This window comes from Chiloscyllium punctatum, chromosome 30, assembly GCF_047496795.1.
Source record: "Chiloscyllium punctatum isolate Juve2018m chromosome 30, sChiPun1.3, whole genome shotgun sequence".
NCBI lineage: Eukaryota > Metazoa > Chordata > Chondrichthyes > Orectolobiformes > Hemiscylliidae > Chiloscyllium > Chiloscyllium punctatum.
In genome coordinates, this window is record NC_092768.1 from 26642503 (window position 1) to 26668574 (window position 26072).

A 26072-nucleotide genomic window follows, 5' to 3' on the forward strand; every position below is an offset into this window, starting at 1 on the left:
TAAGCTAATATTATATCTAATTGACAAGCTCATCCTGAATCCCATGTGATCTAACTTTACTTATTAGTCCACCATGTGGAACCTTGTCAAAGACTTTACAAAGGCCCAAGTAAACAATGTCTAGCGCTCTGCCCTCTCGATTCTTCTTGGTTACTTCATCAACAAATTCAATCAAGTTTGTGAGCCAGGATTTCTCTCACACAGAACCATGCTGATATCCCTAATCATTCCTTGCCTCTCTATACACAAATAAATCCTAACTTTCAGAATTACCTCCAACAATTTACACCAAAGTCAGACTCACAGATGTGTACTTCTCAGGCTTCTCCTTGCATTTCTTCTTAAACAAAGGCATGACATTAACCACTCTCCAGTCATCCGGTACCTCACCCATAGTTATAGATGATAAAAATATTCCTGCAAGGGGTCTAACAATTTCCTCTCTACCTTCCCACTTTTCTTGACTTTTTTTTAAAAAACTACATGAACAGAAGATTATCTTGTTCACTTACGCATATATTAGTGTTCCTTCCTCCAGACGTCCCCAGCCTACCAAACAACATTGTCATCATATGGGCTGCAGTGGTTTAAGAAGAAGGCCCGTTTTCATCTTCTCAGGAGGCAAACTGGGGACTGACAACTTATATTGCTGTTACCCGTGATGCCTATGCCCCATAGATTGAGTTTGTTTGTTTAAAAAGCTGTATGTGCAAAATGCCTCACAGAGTTAGTTGTTTCCAAATAATGTTATTTGACAACAATCAGAGAGGATCCAATTTAGCAACCAGAAAACTTTGATAATAACCCAGGTAAAAGTGTAAGGGGTTTATATTTTTTGTTTAAGATATACTTTCTTTGGTAACAGTTCAGAGAAGATTGATCACGTTTTTTGCGGAACATTAGAAACATTACAAACAGGAATCCTGCAGCCCAGGAAATCTTTGGATGGTAAGTGACGTCAGTGTGCAAGTTAAATGTGAAGTGACACGCAAGTACAGTTGGATTGACAGGGGTGTTCCCAAGACGTCCAATTTGGAGAGAGGTATGCATGCGTGACCTTGGCTCAAAACAGAACTTTGAGGATCAAATTTCCCCCCGAAGCTACTGAGAAACTGAGCAATTTCTGATTTTCAACATCCACAGTTTTTTTGTTTATACTGAAAAATATCTTGCAATTGGGCAAGGAGGAACTGGAGCCAGTGGCTGAATGCAGAGGCTTCAGTAAGGCCCATAATCTAAGAAATGTTACAGCATGGAAGGAGATCCATTATTCCTGCACCAGCTCCTTCGATGAATATCATTACGTTGTGCTAATCTCCTGCATTTGCCCTCCTTCACACACTATTTTTGTCCAAATAATCATCCAATGCACTCTTGAGTACTACAAATGAACCTGCCATTGCTGCTTTTCCAAGCAGTGCATTCTGCACCCTAAACACTTGCTGAGTGAAAAAGTTTTTTCTCACTTCACATTTGCTTCTTTTGTAGATCACTTCAAATAGAGAAAAAGACAAGAACACCTTCTTGGTCTTGGTCCTTCTACAGGTGGGAAACGTCTCTCCCTATCTACTCCAATCCAGCCCAGTCATGATTTTGAAACCTCCCTCAGACTGCATCTCAGCTGGATATTGTTGCTATCACAGAGGTATGGTTCAGCAAGGTACAGGACTGTTAGCTCAATGTTCTAGTGTGTAGAATCTTCAGATGAGATAGAGAGTGTAAAAGAGAAGGTGGTGTGGCAATATTAATCATGGTGTCAGTTACTTCAGTCATGAGGGATACCTTACAAAGTTCCTCAAATGGAACCATGTAAGTAGAATTAGATCAAAATGGGGCAGTCACTTTGCCGGGGATATATTATAGACTCCCAAATAATCAGAAAGACCAATACTTATGCAAAGTTCAGTGTAAAAATAACAGGATAAGTATATTTGGGGATTTCAACTTCTCCAGTAATAATTGGATTAAACAAAGTGTGATAGGCTTTGAGGGGGTGGAGTTATTAAATTTGGTTCAAGATAGCTTTTTAAGCCAGCACATTTGAAAGGGCTACAAGACCTACAAGGTGGTGATTCACCTAGTTTTATGGAACAAAGCCAGGCAAGTGGTAGGTATGGAGGAGGGAAGCATTGCAGTGATCATGACCAAGATTCTGTACGATTTAATATCGATAAAGTCAAAGATAGCCTAGAAATAAAGGTGCTGGATTGGAACGAAGCTGAATTTATTAAGGTAAGACATGATTTAAGCAAAGTGAGCTGGGAGAAGCTACTTGCAGAGATATCCACATCAGAGCAGAAGGAGACATTTGAAAGGTTGATAGTGAGAGTGCAGGGCCAACCAACTTTTTCCAGTAAAGATAAAGGGTAGAATAAAAGAAGTCCAGAGAACACTGGATGATAATGGATGTACAAAATTCAATAAGGATAAAAAAGGAAATTATGGTAGATACTGAAGGGTCAAAAATAGTGGATGCCTTAGAGGAGTAAAGATCGTGCAGGGGTTTATTTAAAAAAAGTGGAATAGTGAAGAGCAGATATTGGAAAATGCTGGCAGACAACATTAAAACTCCAAAGGCATTTTATAAGTTTATTAGTGGAAAGAGAATAGCCAGAGAACGAATAGGGCCCAATAGGGAACAAGGTGGCAATCTGTGTCTGGAACAGGAAGCTGAGGTTTTAAATGAATGCTTTACATCTGTATTCAATGTAGAGAAGGACAATGTAGATATAGAAATTAAGCAGGGGAAATATGAATGAGCATTGACATAGAGGAGGTGTTAGCAGTATTAGTAGGCTTCAAAGCAGATAAATCCCCAGGCCCAGCTGCAATGTACCCCAAGCTGCTACGAAAGGCAAGGGAGGAGATTGCAGGGGCTCTGACATTAATTTTCAAAAGCTCTATGGCCACAGGAAGAGTGGTAGAGGATAACTGATGTGGTACCTTTATTCAAGAAGGGTAAACCAAGAATGTACAGGCCAGCAAGTCTAACATCTGTGGTAGGGGAACCATGAGGAAAATATCTGAGGGACAGAATTAATCTTCACTTGGAGAAGCAAAGATTAATCACGTATTGTCAGCATGTCTTTGTCAGGCAAAGATCATGTCTAACAAATTTGATTGAATTTTCGGAGCAGGTGATTTAGTGTATCAATGAAATTAGTGCTGTTACATAGCCTTCAGTAAGGCTTTACACAGAGTCATGCTTGGAAGACTGGTTGAGAAGTTAAGGATAATTGGGATATGGGAAAAATTGAATCTGAAATTGGCTTAGAGGCAGTAAAACAGATAGTTATAGTCAAAGGGTGTTTTAGTGTATGGAAGCTTGTATCCAGTGGTGTCCCACAGGGTTCAGTAATGGATTCCTTGCTGTTTGTTGTGAATATTATTGATCTAGACATGAAAGAACAAGGTGTGATTAGAAAACTCCCAGACAACATTGTAATCGTATAAACTTCAGAACATTAATAACTGTTCACACATTGAAGGAATCAACAAAGATAGACTAAAAGCAGCAATAACTCTCTCTGGAATAAACTATGAAGGGAGAAAGACAAACTCATGTTGGAATTGAAAGCCATTAGCCATGCCTGGGAAAAGGAGTCGAAGCTACATGAACAAAACTATTTTGACACTTGCTTGATAATTGGATAGGTAGATGGGCAGATGGATGGATGGAGGAATGAATGAATAGATAAATGATTGAATGTTTTATTGTCACATAGAGTCATAGAATCATAGAGATGTGCGGCATGAAAACAGACCCTTTGGTCCAACTCGTCCATGCTAACCAGATATCCTAAATTAATCTAGCCCCATTTGCCAGCACTTAGCCCATATCCCTCTTAACCGTTCCTATCCACATATCCATCCAGACGCCTTTCAAATGTTATAATTGTACCAGCCTCCATCACTTCTTCTGGCAACTCATTCCATACATGCACCCTCTGCATGAAAAGGTACCCCTTAGGTCCCTTTTAATTCTTTTCCCTCTCACCTCAAACCTATGACGTCTAGTTTTGGACTCCCCCACCATGTGGGCTGTCTAAGGAGATACAGTGGAAAGTGTTCTGTCACCACAATACAGCACTATATTGAGGTACAAAAGAAGAAAAAGGAAGTAGTTAAATGGAGCTCATCTTCATTGACTGAGGTCCCAAACACAGCTCCAGGATTTATGTAAGGTCTCTGGACGGTCCTCTTTCCAAGCCTCTCATAGCCAGGAGTAGCCATTCCACCATCACTGCAGCTGATCCCTGGCCAACAATTCCAGGAATCCACACATCAGACCTAAGAAACCAGGAGTCCCCACCCCAGTCACCGCCAACACCACTTCAGCCTCCCCCAACATCAGGAAAATGAAGAAAAGAAGAAGGAAAAGAAAAAAGATGAAAAGGAAAAAGAATAAAAAGAACATGGACGGGCCTACCCTGCCGGTGCCACCATGTTGAATAGCTGGTTCACACTCTCCTAGCTAGGCACACTCTCTCTCCTCTGTGCTGCAAGGCACATGCTTTCCTCCAAGCTGCAGGTCGCATTCTCCTGTTGTTGCTGCTGCTGCTGCTGCATATGTCAGAGGGCTGGGCCCACTCTCACCTCATCAAAGATGCCGAAAACGCTTTTAAAGAGGAGAAAAGAACAAAAACAAAAGTAAAAGAAATAAAAAAGAAACAAGACCAGGAGCTTGAAAGCAGCAATCATCTTCCATTGCAATCTTGGAGTTCTTTACTACACTGCTGAAGAACTGAAGAAGATAGTTACAAGAAAAAATGTGTCTTCAAACTGAGAGTCAATACCAAATGAAACAGGCAACAGGGAAACTACTTATTGAAGAAAATAAGCTGCTGACTTGATGTTTCAAGAGAAGTAGTCAATAATTTGGATGAAAAACTCAAAAGAATCATGAATAATATCGCATCATAGACCTGAAAGATGAAAATCTGTATAAGAATCTGACTCCACAATCCTTCATTAGGAGAACTTCAAAGAACAATTTTGCACAAGGATCGAACCATGGACACTTCCAGAGACAGATGTTGTCAGCTGGAATCATAGCTAAATTCCACTATTAAACAAGTAGTAGGAGAAAGTGAGGACTGCGGATGTTGGAGATCAAAATCGAGAGTGTAGTGCTGGAAAAGCACAGCAGGTCAGGCAGCATCCGAAGAGCAGGAGAATCGATGTTTCGGGCATAAGCCCTTCATCAGGAATGAAGCTGATTCCTGATGAAGGGCTTATGCCAAAACATCGATACTCCTGCTCCTTGGATCCTGCCTGACCTGCTGTGCTTTTTAAATCAAGTAGTAGTCAAGTTGAGTTGCGAGTGTGATCTTGCTAACTTGACGGGTCTTATGTTGGTTGCTACATGCAATTGTAGCAGCTTGCAACTGCTCAAGTAAAAAATCATTAAAGACGAAGGTCAAAAATACAAGCACAACCAATGAAACAAAAAGTGCACAGAATTTAGCCAAAAAGCAAGGCGCACTGGGAATACCTCAGCCAAGACATACAGACACAGAGAGACAATTTTGGCGGGGACAGACTTTTGCAAGATACAAGCCAAGACAATTGAAAACCAAAGAGGCATCAGAACTCATTAGTAAGTGTAAATGGACAGTTCAGCATTTCCTGACAAACAAAGTAAGACTACACACGTGGGACAGACAAGTCTTTGTAAAACAAAACACCAAGTGCATATTCTGGTCAAAACCTAGACACCCAGGTCCTCCAAAACAGACTCATCAAAGGGTTCACTTGTTAGTAAGCCATTGAAAGCCCCTTACAACATTTCAAGGTGATAAAACCAATTGTTTTAAGAGTCAGAGGCCGATTCACGTATTGGGTGAAATTTGAGATTTTACATCAGGAGGAATGTCAAGATCTCGGAGAGGTTGCAGAAGAGATTAACTGAGTTGTTAGCAGGACATAAAGGCTTCAGTTATATGAACAGATGAGTGAAACTACAACCCTTTTCATCAGAGAAAAGAGTCAGCGGATATCTGAATGTGGAATTATTCACAATTTATCAAATAAATGAAGAAAAATGATGTGCACTCTTTGTTAGTCAGAAAGTAGAGGACATAAAATTAATATAATTACCAAAAAAATGTTTATCTTGAACCCAGTTAGATCTGTTATGAACACCAGCAGAAGCAAATTCAAATTTACATTCAAATCAAAGGGGTGGTGTGGTGACAAGATGGTTAGCACTGCTGTCTCACAGCACCAGAGACATGGGTTTGATTCTACCCTTGGGTGACTGACTATGTTGAGCTTGCACGTTCTCCCCGTGTCTTTGTGGGTTTCATCTGAGTGCTCTGGGGTTTCCTTCCACAATCCAAAGATATGCTGGTCAGGTGAATTGGCCATGCTAAATTTGCCCATAGTGTGAGGTGTATTAATCAGGGTTAAATATAGGACAGGAGAATGGGTCTGGGTGGGTTACTCTTCAGAGGGTCGGTGTGAACTTGTTGGGCCAAAGAGCTTGTTTCCATACTGTGTGGAATCTAATCATGGGCAGATTAGGTGGATTGGACATATTAAATGACTTCTCCTCAGTGTAAACTTGATTGTGTGTGAGGATGTATAATGTTGCAAATTCTTTCTCATGCATACAGCAGGCTCACCCTTGTAGACTGTGCTCATTTGTCTAACAATCAAATTAATGGATCAATTTCTTCAAGCAGGAAGATCCATTAGAGTGTTTTAACATTTGGTTTTGTAGGCAGAGTCCCCACAGGCCAAACCAAGGTCATTTCTCTATATTGAGAACACTGGTTTCCCAGCAGTGAATTGAGAATACCATTGTTTATATGCCTCCAGTCCAAAGAAGATACATGAACCACTACTGTCTGTTTACTGCACTTTACCCAAAATCCAATGCTGCCTTATTATCTTCAGTACTGTGATCTTTAATTTAAACTTTACTTAATTTAAAGTGCCCAAACCCTGTAAAGATCTCACATATCCACTCCGTAATATAATGAGTACACTCTGTGCATCCTGTAAAGTACCTACTGATTCTTTGCTTCCATTACATTATCAATGTAAAATGGGATAAGTGGCATGATGGCTCAGTGGTCAGCACTGTTGCTTCACAGCACCAGGCACTTGGGTTTGATTCCAGCCTTGGGTGACTGTGTGGAGCTCTGATCTTTTCCCTATGGCTGCATGGGTTTCATCTGGATACTCCGGTTTCCACCAACAGTCCATAGATGTGAAAGTTAGGTGGATTGGCCATGATACCCAATATGTCTTGGGATGTGCAGGCTGGGTGGGTTAGTCATGGTAAGTATGGGGTTACAGGGATAGAGTGGGGGTCTGAGTGGAATGCTATAAAGAGGGTCAGTGCAGACTGAATGGGCCGAATGGCCTTTTTTCCACTGTAGAAAGTGATTATAAGCGTGCACAAGAGATGCCCAAATCAGACACAAAGTAGCAGTTTAGACAAGTATTATTAATCTTACATGCTGCATGAAATGGTGAGCACCAACAAATTTTCTTATATACATGAACACATATTTTGATTCATTACACTGCTTTTGAAGTCAGTGTGTTTTTATGTCGATCTGATATCCATATCGGGTATGTGTTAAGTTTGTTGTAAGTACCTGGGTTTAAGGCAAGCAACTCTGAAGAAAACGTGCTTACCTTTGTCAGCACCCATCATACAACTTTGAATCACATATGTGAGTTAACTGAATTCATTGTGGCAGTTGGGAGATAGTTTTTTTACCGATCTTTATAATATTTAGACAACAAATCTAGTGTTTAACATTTTACATGTGTCAACTGGCCCAGGAATGTTTCAAGTGAAATTCGTTGACATTTCACAGATAAGAGACCAGTTGAAATCCTGCTGCCAATTGTTCCACTTTATGCCTTTTTGCTGCTGAACTCTGAATGATGTCAGTTCTCAAGTTTGGCTATTTCCATAGAAAAGTCCTGCCTCTACTGCATCCAGAGTAAATTGACAAATCTTGAGGGAGGGTCACTGGACCCAAATGTTCACTTTGATTTCTCTGCACAGGTGCTGCCCGATCTGCTGAGCTTTTGCAGCAACTCATGATTTGTTGTTAGAAAGAGACCCTGAGTTCCATCATGTCTGTGCTGGTCATCACCATCTACTCTAATCCCATTTTCTGGCAGATGTCCCATAGTCTAGTAAGCTGTGGCATTTCATGTGTTCATCTATATAGTTCCTAACTGCTTTGAGGGTTCCTGACTTTGCCACCCCTTCTGGCAGCGTGTTTTGATATCCAAAATCCTTAACACGAAAAAACATAATCAAATTCCCTCTAAACATCCTGCTCCTTACCTGAAAATTGTTTCAGCCAGTAACAGTCTCCATTAACAGTTATTCACCCACCTAACTCTGGTGTTATCTATTCCTTTGTCTGTCCAACTGTTCTTCTCTCTCTTTGGGCTCTCATCCCATTTATTACTTACTCCTTACCCCATCCCACCCACCCTATCTTCAGCATATAACCCAATATTTTCCAAGCTCCCATCAGTTCTGAGGAAGGATCACTGGACACAAAACTTCAATTCTCATTTTCCTTGGATGCTGCCTGACCTGCTGTGCTTTTCCAGCACCACATTCTCGACTGTGATCTCCAGCATCTGCAGTCCTCACTTTCTCCTAACAAAACATTAAGTCTTGATTTCGCAGATGGAGTCAGACCTGCTAAGGTTTTCCAGCAACTTTTGGTTTTTTTTATCCCAAAACGTTTTCCTAGTTATTTCCTTTCTACTAAGAGTCCAAAGATGTGAAGGTTAGGGTGGTTGACTGTGCTAAATCACTCCATAGTGTTCAAGGCTGTGCAGGCTAAATGGATTAGCCATGGGGAATGCAGGGTTCCAAGGTTTGGGTGGGATGATCTTCATAGAGCTGGTGTGGACTCAATAGTCCAAATTGCCTTAGTGTGCGGCACGGTGGCACTGCTGCCTCACAGTGCCAGAGACCTGGGTTCAATTCCCGCCTCAGGCGACTGTGTGGAGTTTGCACATTGTCTGCGTGGGTTTCTTCCAGGTGCTCCAGTTTCCTCCCACTGTCCAAAAATGTGCAGGTTAGGTGAATTGGCCATGCTAAATTGCCCGTAGTGTTCAGTGAAGGGGTAACTGAAGGGGAATGGGTCTGGATGGGTTTCAGATCGGTGTGGACTTGTTGGGCCGAAGGGCCTGTTTCCACATTGTAAGTTATCTAATCTGTCTTAACTGTCCTAAATGCCAACAGTAACATCATTTTTAACCTTAAGCCCAAACACTTGCACCCAGACCATGATCCTAACATCTGTCATTGTTTCCTTGTCGAATCAGTCAAATTACTAATTGTGATGTGAATGGGACTGATATAAGACCAGAAGATAATAAGAGCAGAATTACGTCACTTGGATCATCGTGTCTACTCTGCCAGTTGATCAGGACTGATATGATATTCAACCTGATTCTCCTGCCTTTTCACTGTCACCCGTGATCCCTTTACTAACAGGAACCTATCTATCTCTGTCTTAAATATATTTGATGGCTTGGCCTCCACGGCAAATATCACATTATTTTAAGTTCTGCTGCTCACTGTAGGATGAAAATTGTCTGTTTCACTGAAAGCACCTTCAGCTAAGACCGATCATATTTGGCAGGGCAAAAAATAGGACTGTAGATGCTGGAAACCAGAGTTTAGATCAGAGTGGTGCTGGAAAAGCACAGCAGGTCAGGCAGCATCCAAGAGGCAGCCAGGTTTCAGGTTGGAGGAAAAACATCATGTTCCTTTATTGCACAGAATGCATCCGGGCCCAATATGTATTTTTGAAAGTACATTTTCGATATCAATTCATTCAGAGATGTTGGAACAAGTCGATCTTGAAACCAAATGGCCATGCTCAGAGGCAGGGACTCCACCACTGTGCTGCAAAAGCCCGAAGAGGGGAGATATGTATGTTTTCATTCGTTTATCCATTCTCCAAACGACCCGTTCATGGACGTTATAATGCACCTCTGGAACAAATGGGAATTGAAGCCATGCTCAGAAGCAGGTCACATTACCAGTGACCTCCAGGGATAAAGGACCTTCAGAGCCAGTGCATTTGCTCTGCCAGGATCGTTCCACACCACTGAATGCGCAGGCGCGGTGTGTTTTCGGGGTGTGGGGGGGGGGAAAATGTGGTGTTTAGACATGCGCAGTGAGGCGATGGAGGCGGGCTAAAAATGCTGGAGTCCGTCATTCGGCGGAACGGAGCACGTCAGGGATTGAAGTCACGGCCGTATCCGAACGGTTCAGCCACCATCCGGGGTAGTTCAGAGGCCGCTGAATAACAGCCCAAAGGCTCTTTCTGCATTCAGCGGTGCGGAACGCAGAGGTGTGCGGCCTCACCGTCTCGCGTCGGGACGGATCAGGAAATGCGGGGGTTCCCTCCTCGCGCTCCGGACTGGGTAATCCCGGCGAGCCGGCGGCCATCTTGGTAAAGGAGGTGGTGTTTGAGGAGGGGGGCAATACTACAACCGCTGCTGTAGTGCAGGCGAATCTCACGATCCGCGGGACTAGCATAGAAAAACAATTGAAAGCAAGCAAAAACAATTTGCTGGGAAATTCAGCAGGTCCTTGCAGCATCTGTGGAGAGATGAAAACAGAGTTAACGCCTCTAGTCCATTGACATTTCTTCACGACATCGGTTTATAAGATTTTGACAAACAGAGCAGGAGAACTGAAAACAGACAGCCTATACCGGGGATGAAAATGGGTCCTGAGGAAAGAACTGGTGAGGATGGAGCAATGGAGTCTGATTTTGATGCTTGAAGTTGGGAGAGAGCATGGAACACAGATTGTTGAAACAAATGGTATTTTTTTTTCTCATAGAATCCCTACAGTGTAAAGCAGGCCATTCAGCCAATCGAATCCATACTGACCTTCCAAAGACCACCTCACCCAGACGCAACCCATGCCCCTGTAACTGTAGCTTCCTCATCGCTAGCCAACACATCTCTGGATATTATGGGCAAGTTTGTTCCATAGAAACAAGGCAAAAATCTCTCATGAATTACGTGAAATAAACTTTATAAACGCTTTTTAAAATAAGATTTTAAAAGAGGTGGATTGCAGGTGGGAAATTCAAATTGTCCATGACGTCATGCTCTGACAAGTTCATTCGATTCATCAGGGCCTGAATGCCATTGTTCATCAATATGGAAAGTGAAATGTTTGCTGGTTGTAGAAATGTATTTCTCATGTCTGCGTGACTGGAAAAGCAGTAGGATACATACAGCCAAGTAAGTGGGTTCAAGTACATGGACTGTGGAAAGAGCTTTAATTAGTTACAAACCCTGAAAAGACATTCCTTGCAGAGAGGACCTGTAGATGGGTTCTGTGTGTTTATGAGGTTTCAACTGGTCATTCAACCTACAGAGGACAAGGATACATGCACCATGGAGAAACCATGGAAGTGCGGAGACTGTGGAAAGGGATTCAATTACCCATCTCTGCTGGAAAATCATCGTCGCATTCACACTGGGGAGAGGCCTTTTGCCTGTTCCATGTGTGGAAAAGGATTCGCTCAATCATCGAATCTTGTAACACACCAGCGAACCCATACTGAAGTGAAGCCCTTCACCTGCTCTGTGTGTGGGAAGGAGTTCACTCAGTCATCCAATCTCCTGACACACCAACGGGTTCATACTGAGATGAAGCCATTCACCTGCTCCATCTGTGGAAAAGGATTTAATCATCCATCCAATCTGCTGAAACACTGTCGAATTCACAGTGGGGACAAGCCATTCACCTGCTTTGTGTGTGGGAAGGGATTCACTCAGTCATCTACACTCCTGACACATCAGCGTATTCACACTGAGGAGAGGCCGTTCACCTGCTCAGTTTGTGAGAAAGGATTCAATCATCCATCCAACTTGCTAAAACACCAGCGCGTTCACACAGGAGAGAGACCGTTTGCCTGCTCCATGTGTGGGAGAGGATTCACTCAGTCATCAACCCTTGTGATACATCAGCGAACCCACACTGAGACAAGGCCTTTCACCTGCTCTGTATGTGGGAAGGGGTACATGAATTCATCCAAACTCCTGATACACCAGCGAGTTCATACTGGGGAGAGGCCATTCAGCTGCTCCATATGTGGAAAGGGATTCATGAGTTCATCCATTCTGCTGACACACCAGCGAATTCATACCGGGGAGAGGCCATTTACATGCACTATTTGTGGGAAGCGATTCACTCAATCATCCAACTTGCTGAGTCACCAACGACGTCACAAATGACTGCAGGAGTTGGATTGCGATTTCATTACTGTTACTAATGTTGCCTAGTACTGAGTGACATTCATTCTGACAGATTGGATTTGTTTCTTTTAATGTTCATGATCCCTGTAACTGGAAAGTGTTTCATATTGCAAGCTGCTTTGATTCTGCCTCGGTCCCTAAGTTATTTGATTTCTTATCCAATATCCAGAACTAGATGGACAGAAATTTCCTCCAACCAAAAATTGGTAAGACTAAAATAATTGATTTTGAGCACTGGCTCTGAGCACCACTTCCTATCCACGGACTCTATCCCTCTTCCTGAAAATGGTCTGAGATTAAGTCAGTCTTCTGCTTACAATGTCACATTTTAATTCTGAGATGAACTTCCAACCTCATGTTCCTTCCATCATTTAGACCGCCCATTTCCACCACCATCAAATCACTTGAGTTCACCCCATCTTGAGTTCACCCCATCTTAGTAAAGATTAGAGCAGTGCTGGAAAAGCACAGCAGATCAGGCAGCATCCGAGGAGCAGGAAAATTGACGTTTCGGGCAAATTAGCTCAGTTCTGCCGAAATCCTTGTTCATACCATTGTTTAATCTAGACTCAACTTTTTGCTTTAACTTTCCCAACTGATCTTCCATATCGTATCCCTTGTTAATTTTTGTGTCATCCAAAACTCAGCTGCCCATGTCTTAACTCAAAGCAAATCCCAATTCTCCTTATCTCAGGTACTTGGATGTGAATTGGCCTGCAGCCAAATGTCATCTTGACTTTAAAGTTTTCAGCATCATTTTAAAACATCTCTTCGGTTTTGTCCTTCCTGTGTAATGTACTCCTTCCTTTGAAACCTATGCAATATTTACAATCCTCAAATTCTGGCCTCTTGTGTGTTCCCAATTATAAATGTTTCTCCATTATCAGCCAGCCCTGCAATTTCCTCCCTATATATGTCTGCCTCTCTTTCTCAGTTTCCTCCTTGCAGACACTCCTTAAATCAAATCGTCAACTGAGCCTTTGGTTGTCTGACCTATTTGCTTCTTTGTGACTCATTATCAAATGTTGTTTTATAGTGTTTCTGTGCAGTCTGCATTACATTAAAGGTACTATGTAAGTACAAGTTTTGATATTATCTGTTGCTGATTGTGCTGTCAAGGCTGCAGTTTCATGAGGCTGTCTTGAAGGACAATATCCATGATCATTGCCTATAACTGAGAGACTCTAATCACTAATAAGTTTGCAACTATAATAGCAGCTGTTAAGTTAATCCTTTGGTGTCTGGTACAGTTCCATGCCTAAAAGATTCCAAAGTTTAACAGCTGCAATTAGGAAGTGCTGCTTTAGCCTTGTGGGCAATTCTCACTGACTTGCACATTCTTCACAGTAGCATTTCTGAAGGAAATTGGGAATTGGTGAAGAACTGGCAGCATCCTAGTTTTTCCCTTCAATCTGGTACAGAAGTCCAATTTGAACAGAAATGGAAAATGTTCATTCTGAGTTACAGAATGAAAATCATCTTTCTGTGCCCGTGGAGCTGCTTCATATCCAATAAGAGGAAATTTATGTCTTTGGGTTTGGTTTATGTCATTCGAGAGAAGATTGGTGTCAATGTGCAGCAGGTAGTAAAGAAGACAAATGGTATTTTGGCCTTCATTGCAGGAAGCTTTGAGCACAGGAACAGGGATGTGCTGTTGCACTTATACAGGGTCCTTGGTGAGGCCACACCTAGAATATTGTATGCAGTTTTGGTCTCCTTTTCTGGGAAAGGATGCTCTTGCTCTAGGGAGTGCAGTGACAGCTTACCAGGCCGAATGTGGGGGTGGTGGGACTGACATGAGGAGAGGTTGGCTAGGTTAGGATTGTTTTCACTGAAGTTCAGATTGATAGAAATTTATAAAATTCTAACAGGACTAGGCTTGGTAGATATGGGGTGGGGGTGTTGAGAGTGTCGACAGTTGCTGGAAAAGCACAGCAGGTCAGGCAGCTTTCGAGGAGCAGGAGAGTCGACATTTTGGGCCAGAGCCCTCCACAGGGAGGATGTTCCCAATGGTGGGTGTATCCAGAACCAGAAGTCACAGTGTGAGGAATCGGGGTATACCACATAGGATAGAGATGAGGAGGGCTTTTGCCCGAAACGTTGATTTCGCTGCTCATTGGATGCTGCCTGAACTGCTGTGCTCTTCCAGCACCACTAATCCAGTATTTGATTTTCAGCATCTGCAGTCATTGTTTTTACCTTTTCCCATTAATCAAGTGGTCAATAATCAGGGGGCATTGATTTAGAGTAAGAGGTAGAAAGTGAGGAGTAGAATTGAGGATAGATTTTGTTTTCAGCCAGAGTGTGTTGGGAATCTGGAATTCTTGAAAGGGTAGTTGAACTAGATAGTCTTGTAACATTTAATCAGTGTTAAGATATTCACTTGACATAACTACAGGGTCTATAGGTCATGAACTAGAAAATGGTATAAAGGTAGCTGGATCTTTGTTAACTAATGCAGAGATGATAGGCTAATTGCCCTCTTGTTCTGTAAACATCTGAGTTGTTAGCCCAATGCACTGGACTTGGCTTTGTTAATTAGCATTGCAACAGGGTCCTTGTATCATTTCTCATCTGCCATCTCAAAGATCAAAACCATTTCATTCAGATTTTTGGCAGCTTTTGACAGAGATTAGTTAAGATTTTTACTTTAGACCTTTGTGTTCTTTCATATTGTAACATAATCCTTACCAATCTACATCTGTTTATGACAGTATAGGTAAGAATCACCATCACACAGCCTTTGTGGAGATGAAGTCCCACCTTCACATTTTGTGTGGTACTATCACCTTGCTAAATGGGACAGACTTCCAACAGATCTAGCAACTCAAGACTGGCCACCCATAAGGCTCCATGGGCCAAAAACAGCAGATGAATTGTATTCCAGAGCAATCTGCTCTCTTATGGGCGATAATATACTCCCACTCAACCACTTCAATCAAACCAGAGGATCAACCCTGGTTCAACTGAGAGTATTGGAGGGCATTCCAGAAGCAACACCAGGCATACTCGAAAAGGTGTCAAGGTAGTGAAGCTACCACCTGCATGTCAAACAGCAATAAGCTACAAGTGATAGACAAAGCTAAGCAATCCAAATGGATGATATTTAAGCTCTGCAGTCCTGCCACATCCAATTGTGAATGATGGTGGACAACTAAAGAACTCATTGAAGGAAGGGGCTCCACAAATATTCCCATCCTCAAGGATGGAAGAGCCCAAAACATCAGTTCAAAATGATGAGGTATTCACAGCCATCTTCAACCAGAACTGCCAAGTTCCATTTCAAACTCCTCCAGTAGTCTCAGCGTTGCAGATATCAGTCTTTATCAAATTTGATTCACTCTACCTGATATCAAGAAATGGCTAGAGGCTTTGGATGCTACAAAAGCTACACACCCTGACATTATTCAAGCAATAGTGCAGCAGACTTGTGGTCCAGAACTTGCTGCAAGTCTGCCAAGGTCTTACAGTACAACACTGTTACCTACATAACAATTTGGAAAATTGCCCATATACATCTTATACACAAGTAGCAGGTTCCATCCAACACAGCCAGTTACTGCCCCATCAGTCTATGCTTGAACATCTGTAAAGTGATGGAAAATGTCAACAGTGCTATCAAGCAGCACCTGCCCACTGGCAGCCAGTTTCGGTTATGCCAGGGCCACTCAGCTCTTGACCTCATTGCAGCCTACAAACATGAACAAAAGTGCTCAATTCCACAGGTAAGATTAAAGTGGCAGCCCTTGACATAAAAGCCATAGTTAACAGATGCGGCATCAAGAATCCTGAGAAAAGTTAACAGGTACTGAGAGCCCATTCTCCCCCGACTGGAATCATATTTGATAATAGGGAGATTGTTGTGGTGTTGGAGGTCAGTCATCTCAGCTCTAGGACATCTCTGCAGGAGTTCCTCAGAGTAGTGAAATTGGCCAAACAGTCTTCAGCTGCTTTGCCAGCCACCTTCCCTCTGCGATACCGTCAGAAGTGGGATGTTCACTGATTATAGCATAATGTTCTGCACCATTCATGACTCCTCAGATAATGAAGCAGTGCATGTTCAAATGCAACAAGATCAGGACAATATCTAAGCTTGGGCTGACAAGTGGCAAGTAATGTTCGCGCCACACAAATAACAGGCTATGACCTTCGTGGACTCATGGTGAAAATGGCAATAGCTTAAGTGTATTAAAGACATTTTATTCTCATTTTGGACTTTTAAACACTGTGTTCCCATGCTATTCTTTTTTTTTTACTATTTCAATACTGTAACAACACTTAAAGTATCTGTACCTAGGTACTGCTGAGAGGTGACATTACAAACCTTTCATGGCAGTCATTCGAGTGCATGTGACAAAAAATGCTGTTCAAATAAGAAATGATCTAACACTGCCTCTTGAGAACCAATGATGTTATCATCATTGAATGCCCCATTGTTAACATCCTGGGTGTTACCATTGACCAGAAACTCAACTGGTCACCACACAAGAGCAGGTCAGAGGCTAAGAATATTGAATTGTGTAACTCACATCCCAGCTCCCCAAAGCCTAAAAGGCAGAAGTCAGGAGTGATGGAAGACACTGCATTTGCTGGGATGCGTGCAGCTCCAACATTACCCAAGAAGCTTGACAGCATCCCGGACAAAGCAACCTGCTTAATTGCCTCCACATCCACAGGCATTCACTTTCTCCGTCATGGACTCTCAAGTAGCAGTAATGTTAAAAATCACACAACACCAGGTTATAGTTCAACAGGTTTATTTGGACTATAATCTGGTGTTGTGTGATTTTTAACTTTTCCACCCCAGTGCAACACCGGCACCTTCAAATCATAGCAGCATTTGTACTACCGACAAACGGCACCGCGGCAATTCATTAAAGATGCTTAGGCAGCTCCTTCCAAGTCCACAATCACTTCCATCTAAGACAACAGCAGCAAGTAAGTTGGAACACAGCCACTGAAAAGTTCTATCCGAAGCCACTCACCAGCCTGTCTTGGAAATATTCCTTCACTATCACTGGGTCAAAATCCTGGAATTCCATTACTTAGCTATCGCGGCTTAGTTTAGTGAAACTCGTTAAAATAACATATTAGACAAAACCTATTTTGTATTTGTCTATTCGGGAGCGGTACTGTTGTAGTCACTAAACTGATTAAACAATCATCATTTCATTGCGATCTTTCTACTTGTTTTGTAGCTACTTTGGCAATGTATATTTAGTTTTCTGCTGGAATTCAAACTGTATAAGAGTTGTAGCAAGTTTCCTCTGTGAAAGCATTGGTGGTTCAGTGGTAGAATTCTCGCCTGCCACGCGGGAGGCCCGGGTTCGATTCCCGGCCAATGCAATGTTTTTTTTTAACAGGGCATAATGCAGTTTAGCAAGACAGGATATCTGTTTCCCTTGGCCGCACACTCTCCAGTTTACTGCCTCGATAAAGATCAAGCAATTTTAGATAGACGTTAACAGGAATTTGTTCACTCAGCGTGGTGAATCTGGCAGAAATCTCAACATCACACTCTGCAGGCCCAATTTTTGAGCATTTTCAACACAGGATCCATAGGTTCCTAGAAACGAATGACCAAGTGAAATGAGGGTAGTGTCGGAAAATGGTCTTCAGATGATCGGTCGTGATCCCGGAATGATGGGCCAGACTCGATTTGCTGAATAGTCTGATCCTGTGTGAGCCTGTCACTGTCACTGAGAGCGGCACTCTTTTCGAGTGAAAGATTGTTGTGTTGTCAGTGCTTGACACAGATCAGACTTTCAATGTACTCTCAAAACAAATCAATTGGGGAAAAATATGTTGCTTCTGTCTGCTATCGAAAGAACTTTTCTATGCCAGAGAAAGTAGTGGATGCAGGTATAGTTTCAATGTTTAAACGACATTTGGATAAGTTCATGAATAGGAAAGGTTTGGAGGGATATGGGCCAGGAAAGATAGATGAGACAAGTTTAGTTTGGGAACATGGTCGACGTGGATTACTTGAAACGAAAGGTCTGTTGACTCTTATGACTGTATACATCACGTGTACTGCAGCGGTTCAAGATGGCAGCTTGTTACCATTTCCCAACGGCGGCTAGAGTTACCAGCAATAAATGCTGGTTAGCCAGCTACTTCCATAAGTAAATAAATAAAAGCGTGTTGTGTTTCAACATTTATATTCCAGGAAAGTATGTCTGAGAAACAGAAAAGACACATCGGCTAAAAAGAACTGAGCAACTTCACAAAGTAGCATTTTGCACGTTTTATTTTCTTTTGTTAAAGGTGCTGTATGTACATTGTAAATGAAGAAGGCCCATGAAGCCAAATACAGCAGAAGACAGTCTGTCTTTGGAAACATTTCAAAGATGCATTGTTTAAAGAGAGTGGAGGTATAAAATGGACATTCTCACCCCTACATTCAGACATTGACGATTCTTTTGTCATCAATACCGTAACATTTTCAATGTGCATGACCACCTTTTATGGTATTCATAGTAACTTGAAATAAATCAAATGTTACTATGAAATATTGAAGAATCTTCGTTTGGAATGGAAATAATGATGAAAACGTTTTTAAAAAGAAAAAGGAAGCAAAAAATTCTTGAAAGCAATCTGTATTTGGTGCACAGTCTCATGTTGCCTTGACAGTGCCAAAATTGAAAAGATGCTTCTGCCTTGGCTGATTAAACTGGGCACACAGTGAGGAGAATGTAGGGGCACAGATCGGTAAAAGGGACCAACTATTTCGGACTGAGATACGGCATTTCTTCTTTCAAAAGGTTATGAATCTTTGGAATGCTCTTCCCCTAGTGGGTTGTTGATGCTCCGTTGTTAAATGTATTGTTGGCCAGAATGGATAGGTTCTTTGTTGCCCTTGCCAGGATATTTCAAAGTGCAGTTAAGAGTCATTGCTGCAGGACTGGTGTTACAGGTAAGCCGTACCACGCAAGGGCAATGGGGAATTGTTAACCAGATGTATTTTTAACAAAAGATAAACAGTGACAACTGTCTTCGCTGAGACAAACTTAATATTCCAAACTTTAATAAATCATCTTAAGTTCCACTTTTGCACTAAACCAGCATTTATGGACCATCCTTAATTGATCAATAGGCAGTTAAGAGTTGACAACATTGCTGTGGGCCTGGATTCACATGTAGGGATAACAAATAAGCATGATTGTTTCCTTCCCTCAAGGACATTAGTGGACCAAATAGTTTTTCTCTCTGACAGTTAGGTTTCATGATCATTATTAGAGGCTTAGTAGAATTTGAACACAGGTCCCCAGAACATTGCTTGGATGTCTGGATTAATAACATAGCAATAATACCACTAGATGGGAGTGATGGAATCAAATCCTGTACCAAGAACTGGTTGCTGGATTATTAACAGTCACATCACCATCTCCCTTAATTCCTGCAGCTCACAGCACATTCTACCCAGTAAGTTCCTCTCTACAATTGAACTCATATTTGTTTCTTCTCTCCCCCTCCTTCTTTCCCCTTCAGCCCCATACAGTTCCTTGCTGATCTTTCAGTTCCCAGTTCGGATACAGGGTTTATTCCCAGAATGTTAACCTGGCTTCTTTCTCCACCTGTAACTGAGAGTGACCCCCATCAGTTTACAACTGGCAGGAGGCAGGGGGCCGGGGTAAAATTATGGGATGGATCCATTAGTAACATTTAATGCTGCAGATTGTTAGAGCTCCTGAGTTTTTTCCATCTATATTCCATCCTGGGTGAAAAAAAGGAAAAATTATCTCAGTGAAGGTATGGGTGAAAGTGTAGAGATGGGACATGTTGTCTGCATTGTAAAATGATACCTGACCATCCTCATAGTTGAGATAAACCCCGATTTTCTGGGGATTCACCATTGGAGTGAGATGGGTAGGTGAGGGAGAGGTGGCCGCAAAATAATAATTTCCAAATTCCAACCACAGAGTCCAGTAACCAGATTCTGGGCTCAGGTCAATTTCTCCTTTCCTCGGAACAGACTTTTGAGCCACTCCAATAATCCACTGAGTCTTATTCCCCACTTCCACTTCCCAGTAATGTTGCCCTGATGTGAATCCTTCTGATCCCAGGACGGAAGGCCAGGTATCAAACTTCCCTGAATGATCAGGGAGCCGCTGTGGTATATCTCCGAGTCTCACACTGGTCCGGTCCTCAGACAGGATGAGCCGAGGATTCTTTGTGTCCAGATCCAGAGTCAAAGCGGTTGGAACTATGGGAAAATACAAATGATCATGATGAGAGTATGGTGGATAGAGTAGGCAGTGTGCATGAATGGAAAGAGACAGTGGGCTGGGAGCTTAATGAACAGGAGGAGGTGGCAGGAGAGTTGGAGACCAACAGGTGAATGTGCCAGATCAGGGAGTATGAGTGATAGGAGAGAAAGTGGTCTCAGAGAGGATGGAAGAGAACAAGTTTGTGTGGACAGGAAGTGGACTTTGGGAAGAGGAAGAAGAAGGACTGATAGCTCAGGTATTGTACAGGAGAAAGGAATGGGGTGTGGAAAGAGCACAAGGAAAGAGTGGGTTAATGGGTTGGAATCGGAGAGGGCAAGAGGGCTGGAGTCAGCATGATAAATGGAATGGAGCTAGAGTGCATGTGAGACAGAAAATAAATTAGGAGCGAGGAAGGGATAGCTTGAGGCTGAATGCAGAACAAAATTGGGAAAGAAGAGTGAAAAATAGGGCAGAAAAAATGTCAAAGGTGAGCAATATTGTGAGACAGAACAGTAGAGTAAAAACATCAGATAGGAAAGAGGGTTTGAAAGGAATAGCATTGAGAGATGGTGTGCAAAATGAAGAATGAAAGTGAAAGGAAGAAGAAAATAGAGTATTGAGACAGAGAGAATAGAATGTCATAGAAGCCTAGAATCCCTACAGTGTGGAAACTGGCCATTCAGCCCAACTAGTCTGAAGAGTATCCTACCCAGAAGCATTCCCCATTACTCGACACCTACCCCAGACTAAAGCACCTAACCTACTGAGCACTATGGGTTATTTAGCATGGCCAATTCACCTAACCTCCACAGCTTTGGATTGTGGGAGCACCCAGAGGAAGCTCACATAGACATGGGGAGGATGTGCAAAGAGAGGCAGGGAGGAAGTAGGAGGTAAGTGAAGAAGAGAAAGATAGCAAGAGATGAGAGAGCTGAAGGGAAGAGATATAGTGGAGGCTAGAAAGAGAAGGGAAGTGGGAAACAAGAGAATGGTGAGGGATATTTGGGGATGGAGCACAGGGGAAACTGTAATAGAGTAGATTTTTAAAAAACGTTTTTAACAATGAAAGAAAACAAAGCAACTGTGCCATGGTTTTGTGCTTCAGAAGGTGAAATTCATAGCAAGGTCTGCAGTTATTTCCATTAACTTCACTGAAAATTTAAATTGTGTTCAATGGCTGCAGAATGTCTTATTTAACCACTGATCTTGAAGTGGCTGTTTGGATCCCCATCAGGACTATTGCAAGTGGTTATGATTAGATTAGATTCCCTACAATATGGAAACAGGTCCTTCTGCTCAACAAGTCCATGCTAACCCTCTGAAGAGTAACCCACCCAGACTCATTCCCCGACCCTATATTTGCCTGTAACTAATGCACCTTACACCATGGGCAATTTAGCACAGCCAATTCATTTGACCTGTACGTCTTTGGATTGTGGGAGGAAACCCACGCAGACACAAAGGCAATGTATAAACTCCACATAGACAGTCATCTGAGGCAGGGATCGAACCCGGGTCCATGGTGCTAACTACTGATCCGCCGTGCCACCATGGTTATACAGACAGTATAACTGTCTGGAAACCCAGTGGTTAATCTGAGCCTCCATAATGCCTTCAGTCAATTCCTAAGTATATTTATAGTCAGACAAGTTAATCTAAAATGAATGTGCAACTTTTACCGGGGTTAATGGAGTCTATCATTTCTTTCCAGGCTGTGTACTGTAAAGGCCCATTAAACTTTCCAATAGAAAAGGCGACATCTGTTACAGAGAATGTATGAGAGTCCACACTACTCCTGTGAATATTAAACAGATGATGTTGTAAATTTGTCTTAATGAGAATATTTCAGTAATGATGCAAATATGAAACCATGCCAATTTTCCTTTCGTACTGTGCTTTCCTTTTAAAGCAAATGTGAGAGAAAATGAATTGTTAACCTTGTTTCTATAACTGAGCAAAAGACAATTTCAAATTCAAGGACATGGAATCAAAATGCTCATGTTAAGGGAAAGGTTCATGATGTGATAACATTGATTGCTAAGTCACCACATACCACAGGGGAAGATAAGCATTTAGCCTGTGCACTTGCAAACAAAGTTAAATTCTGAATATATTAGAAGCTGTTTTAGACATCTAAGTTGCAGCTTGATGTTTTAGCTTAATGTATACACTTTAACCTCACTCCCACCATATTCCCTGCACTCCTCTACTTATGACTTCCTCACCATTCCTGATTTCAGTCAACACCACCAGCTCAGGGGTTCACTCTGAAAAATGCTACCTCTTCATAATTTTTTCCTCTATGAAGGTATCTTCTAAAGCCTTCCTCAATCATTTGCATTAATATCTACTTACGTGGCTTGATGTTAATGTCAGTTTTATGATGGTTCTGCGAAGTACCTTCAGATATTCTATTTTATCAATGCATTTTTATTACAAAAGGACAGGAGGAAAGAAGTCTTGTCAAAATTCTACATATTGTTTTGTAAGTTTGCATTTGGAGTACTATGTGCATTTTTGACTCCGCATAGCTACAATAGAGGTAGTGTCTCCGGGATGACCAGATTGTTCAATGGTAAAAGTCTGAGTGATTTAGGTCTATGTTCTCTGGAGTTTACAAGAATGAGAGGCAACCTCATTGAGGCATGCAAAAGTCTACTGCAGCATGATAGGGTAGATGCTGAGAGAAATTAATACACAGGGTACAGTCAGGACAATGGGCTGATCATTTAGGATTTTTAATCTTCCTTAACACAAAAATTACTTCTTGAAGATTTCTAATCATTTTAATGGAACACAGTGTAATCAGGTGCAGAGGGATGTACCATTTTCTTAGTATATCCCATAATGGCATTTCTGCCATTAGCCATGATTGAAAACTGTTCAAGATGCCAGTTCTACCCTTGTGGCAGAATGTGACAGTAAACCTCTGGTTCTAAACCAGGACAGTTAATATAAAATGTACTATTTACTTTAACTCACGCTGTGCCTAAGATCTGATTTATTTAAAGTAAGCCACTCTAAGATTCAATCCGATGATGTGAGGTCTGACTGCAGTATAACACAGTTGCATTCACTTGGGATTACAGGAAACTTGAAAGGGTTCAGAAAAGGTTTACAAGGATGTTGCCAGAGAGGACTTGAGCTGTAGAGAGGCTGAATAGGCTGGACCTGTTTAGCAAGAACTGAGGGGTGACATTTAGAGGTTTACAAAATCACGAGGGGCATGGATACGATCAATAGACAGGGTCTTTTCCCTGGGGTGGGAAGGTCCAGAATTAGAAGGTAAAATTTAAGAAGACCTAAAGGGGAGGTTTTTCACACAGAGGATAGTGCATGTATGGAATCAGCTGCCAGAGGAAGTGGTGGAAGCTGGTGCAATTATAACATTTAAAAAGCGTCTGGATGCATATATGAATAGGAAGGGTTTAGAAGGATATAGGCCAAGTGCTGACAAATGGGAGTCACATAGGTTAGGATAGCTAGGTGGCACGGACAAGTTAGACTGAAGGGTCTGTTTCTGTGCTGTACCTCACTACGACTATAACTATGACTGATCTGAAGTGTGAAGGTTTTTTTCATATATTCATGGGATGAGCATTTAATTCCTTGCTATGTCATTGTTATTGCCCATCTCAAATTGTTCTTGTGAAAATGGTTATAGGTAGGTCATTTCCTGGCATTTGTATTGTGCAATCGTACTTGCTACTTAAAAGTCAAAGCCTGGACATTGTCTAGGTTAGATATTTTCTATACAACCTTTGCTGAAATGTTTTTAAAAATCTCTAGTATGACTTTCGCCCAGGAGTCCTGACTCAGAGATAAGAGTTGCTTGTGCTGTATTGTCCAAGATATTGTCACAGACCCAAACATGTGCTGCTGCTTCATCATTGACCTTCCTTCCATCTTAAAGTCAGAAGTGGGCAATTTTGTTCACGACTGCATAATGATAGCACCATTCACAGCTCCTCAGATACTGAAGCAGACCATGTTCAAATGCAGCAAGCCAATGTCATCTGACAAATACAACTACATTCCTTTGTGCTAGATATGACTCCAACCAGCGGATAAGCAAATATTGTGAACCTACTGAGTCCTTCAAAATCAAAGGCGATTAATGTTCTAGCATTGAATATATTTGAGGCTGAATTGTAGAAATGGTTGGTATGCTTACAAAACCAATGGATGGGCAGGAAAGTGAAGTTCATCATTAATAATAGTGGAGCAGGCTTGATCTGTAGGCTATTCCTACCACCATCTCTATGTTCTTGTGTTTATAAATATGAATTGTGCTGATTGTGTGTACATAACATGTTTATGTTTTAATTAACAAAGAACTCATTTCCATTTTAAGAATAGCATTCTCCACTTGGTCAGGAATCAGCTAGGCAAACTATGATTTGCAAGTAATAATTTTGGGCCTAGAATCCCAGTTGTATTATTTACATTTTATGTTGTGAAATTTAATAAAAGTGTTTTGATAAAATCCAAGAGTGATTAATTATTGTAATAAAACATATACATCCATAGAGTTATACTTCTGATGTGGGTTTGCTCGCTGAACTGGAAGGATCATTTTTAGACGCTTCATCACCATACTAGGTAACATAATCAGCAAGCCCCTGCTGAAATCCGATCAGCTATAGTTGCACAGCTAACAACTCTGTCGACCTGATTTTAAGTTTGAATGACTTAAAATTGGGCTCAAACATGAACGTGTCATGATAAACAGGTAAGAATCTGTTGCAAAACACCACTTTCTAAGTTATTTTTCCAAAACAAATGTCTAATTTCAGTCAAGAAAATGTCCTACCTTCCATTCCAGGAAACGCTGTCCTAGAATTAACAAAGAAAAGAAGTTAGTAGAGTGGTAACATATTGAGAGGTGCTACAAAAGTGCTGTTGAAGTTGATAATTGGGATTTGAGGGAAGCATAAATTGGTGCAATTTAGAAGGGGACTTGGTGAATTCAATTGAGTAATTTTAAAAGAGAAGCAGGGACTGAGAGAGCTGTTGGGTCACACACTCAAAACATCAAAATAATTAATCAAAGAACCGTCCTTAAATTCTGATTTTTGATGATTTGGAATGATTGAATTAACGAGAGAGTAGGGGGTAGCATTTTCAAAAGTAATTTTCATAAAGGATTTAAATGCATGTTTGAATAGACAATTCTCACGTTCTGGAGCAAGAGTAGGATTAGAGTCAGAGAGCGTGGAAACAGACCCTTCGGTCCAACCAGTCCACGAGACTATGTTCTTGAAGTAAACTAGTCCCACCTGCCTGATTTTGGCACATATCCCTCCAAACCTTTCGTATTCACGAAGTTATCCAACTGCCTTTTAAACATTGTAACTGAACCAGCATTCTCCCACTTTCTCTGGCAGAGGCCAGTTCTTTCAAAAGCAGACAGAAGCCCAACCTTTCTTTCCCCCAGTTGTTTTCTTTTCACGGTATTGTATTGAAAATCTAATCTTTGTGTCAGGCACTAAAGACCGCAACAAGCTTTCTACTCGAAAAGATTAGACAGCGAGAGTGACAGAGACAGTCACACAGGGTTAGGCCAATCAGCTCTGAAGT

At 41.7% G+C, this 26072-nt stretch overlaps 2 protein-coding genes and 1 non-coding gene across 3 annotated transcripts in view; 2 read left to right on the forward strand and 1 right to left on the reverse strand.

The window, feature by feature from the left end:
- The window catches only part of LOC140455301 (uncharacterized), a 96385-nt gene extending 83020 nt beyond the window's left edge, over positions 1–13365 (forward strand). Inside the window, exon 4 of the mRNA XM_072550066.1 lies at positions 11415–13365. Within this exon, the coding sequence (XP_072406167.1) occupies positions 11415–12261 (847 nt within the window). The 3' untranslated portion in view covers positions 12262–13365. The remainder of the gene's footprint in view (positions 1–11414) is intronic.
- LOC140455314 (zinc-binding protein A33-like) overlaps positions 1–26072 on the reverse strand; it is a 147149-nt gene that overhangs the window by 118569 nt on the left and 2508 nt on the right. The window lies entirely within an intron of this gene.
- trnag-gcc (transfer RNA glycine (anticodon GCC)) lies at positions 17558–17628 on the forward strand. The gene has a single exon. It is a non-coding gene; the product is annotated as a tRNA-Gly (tRNA).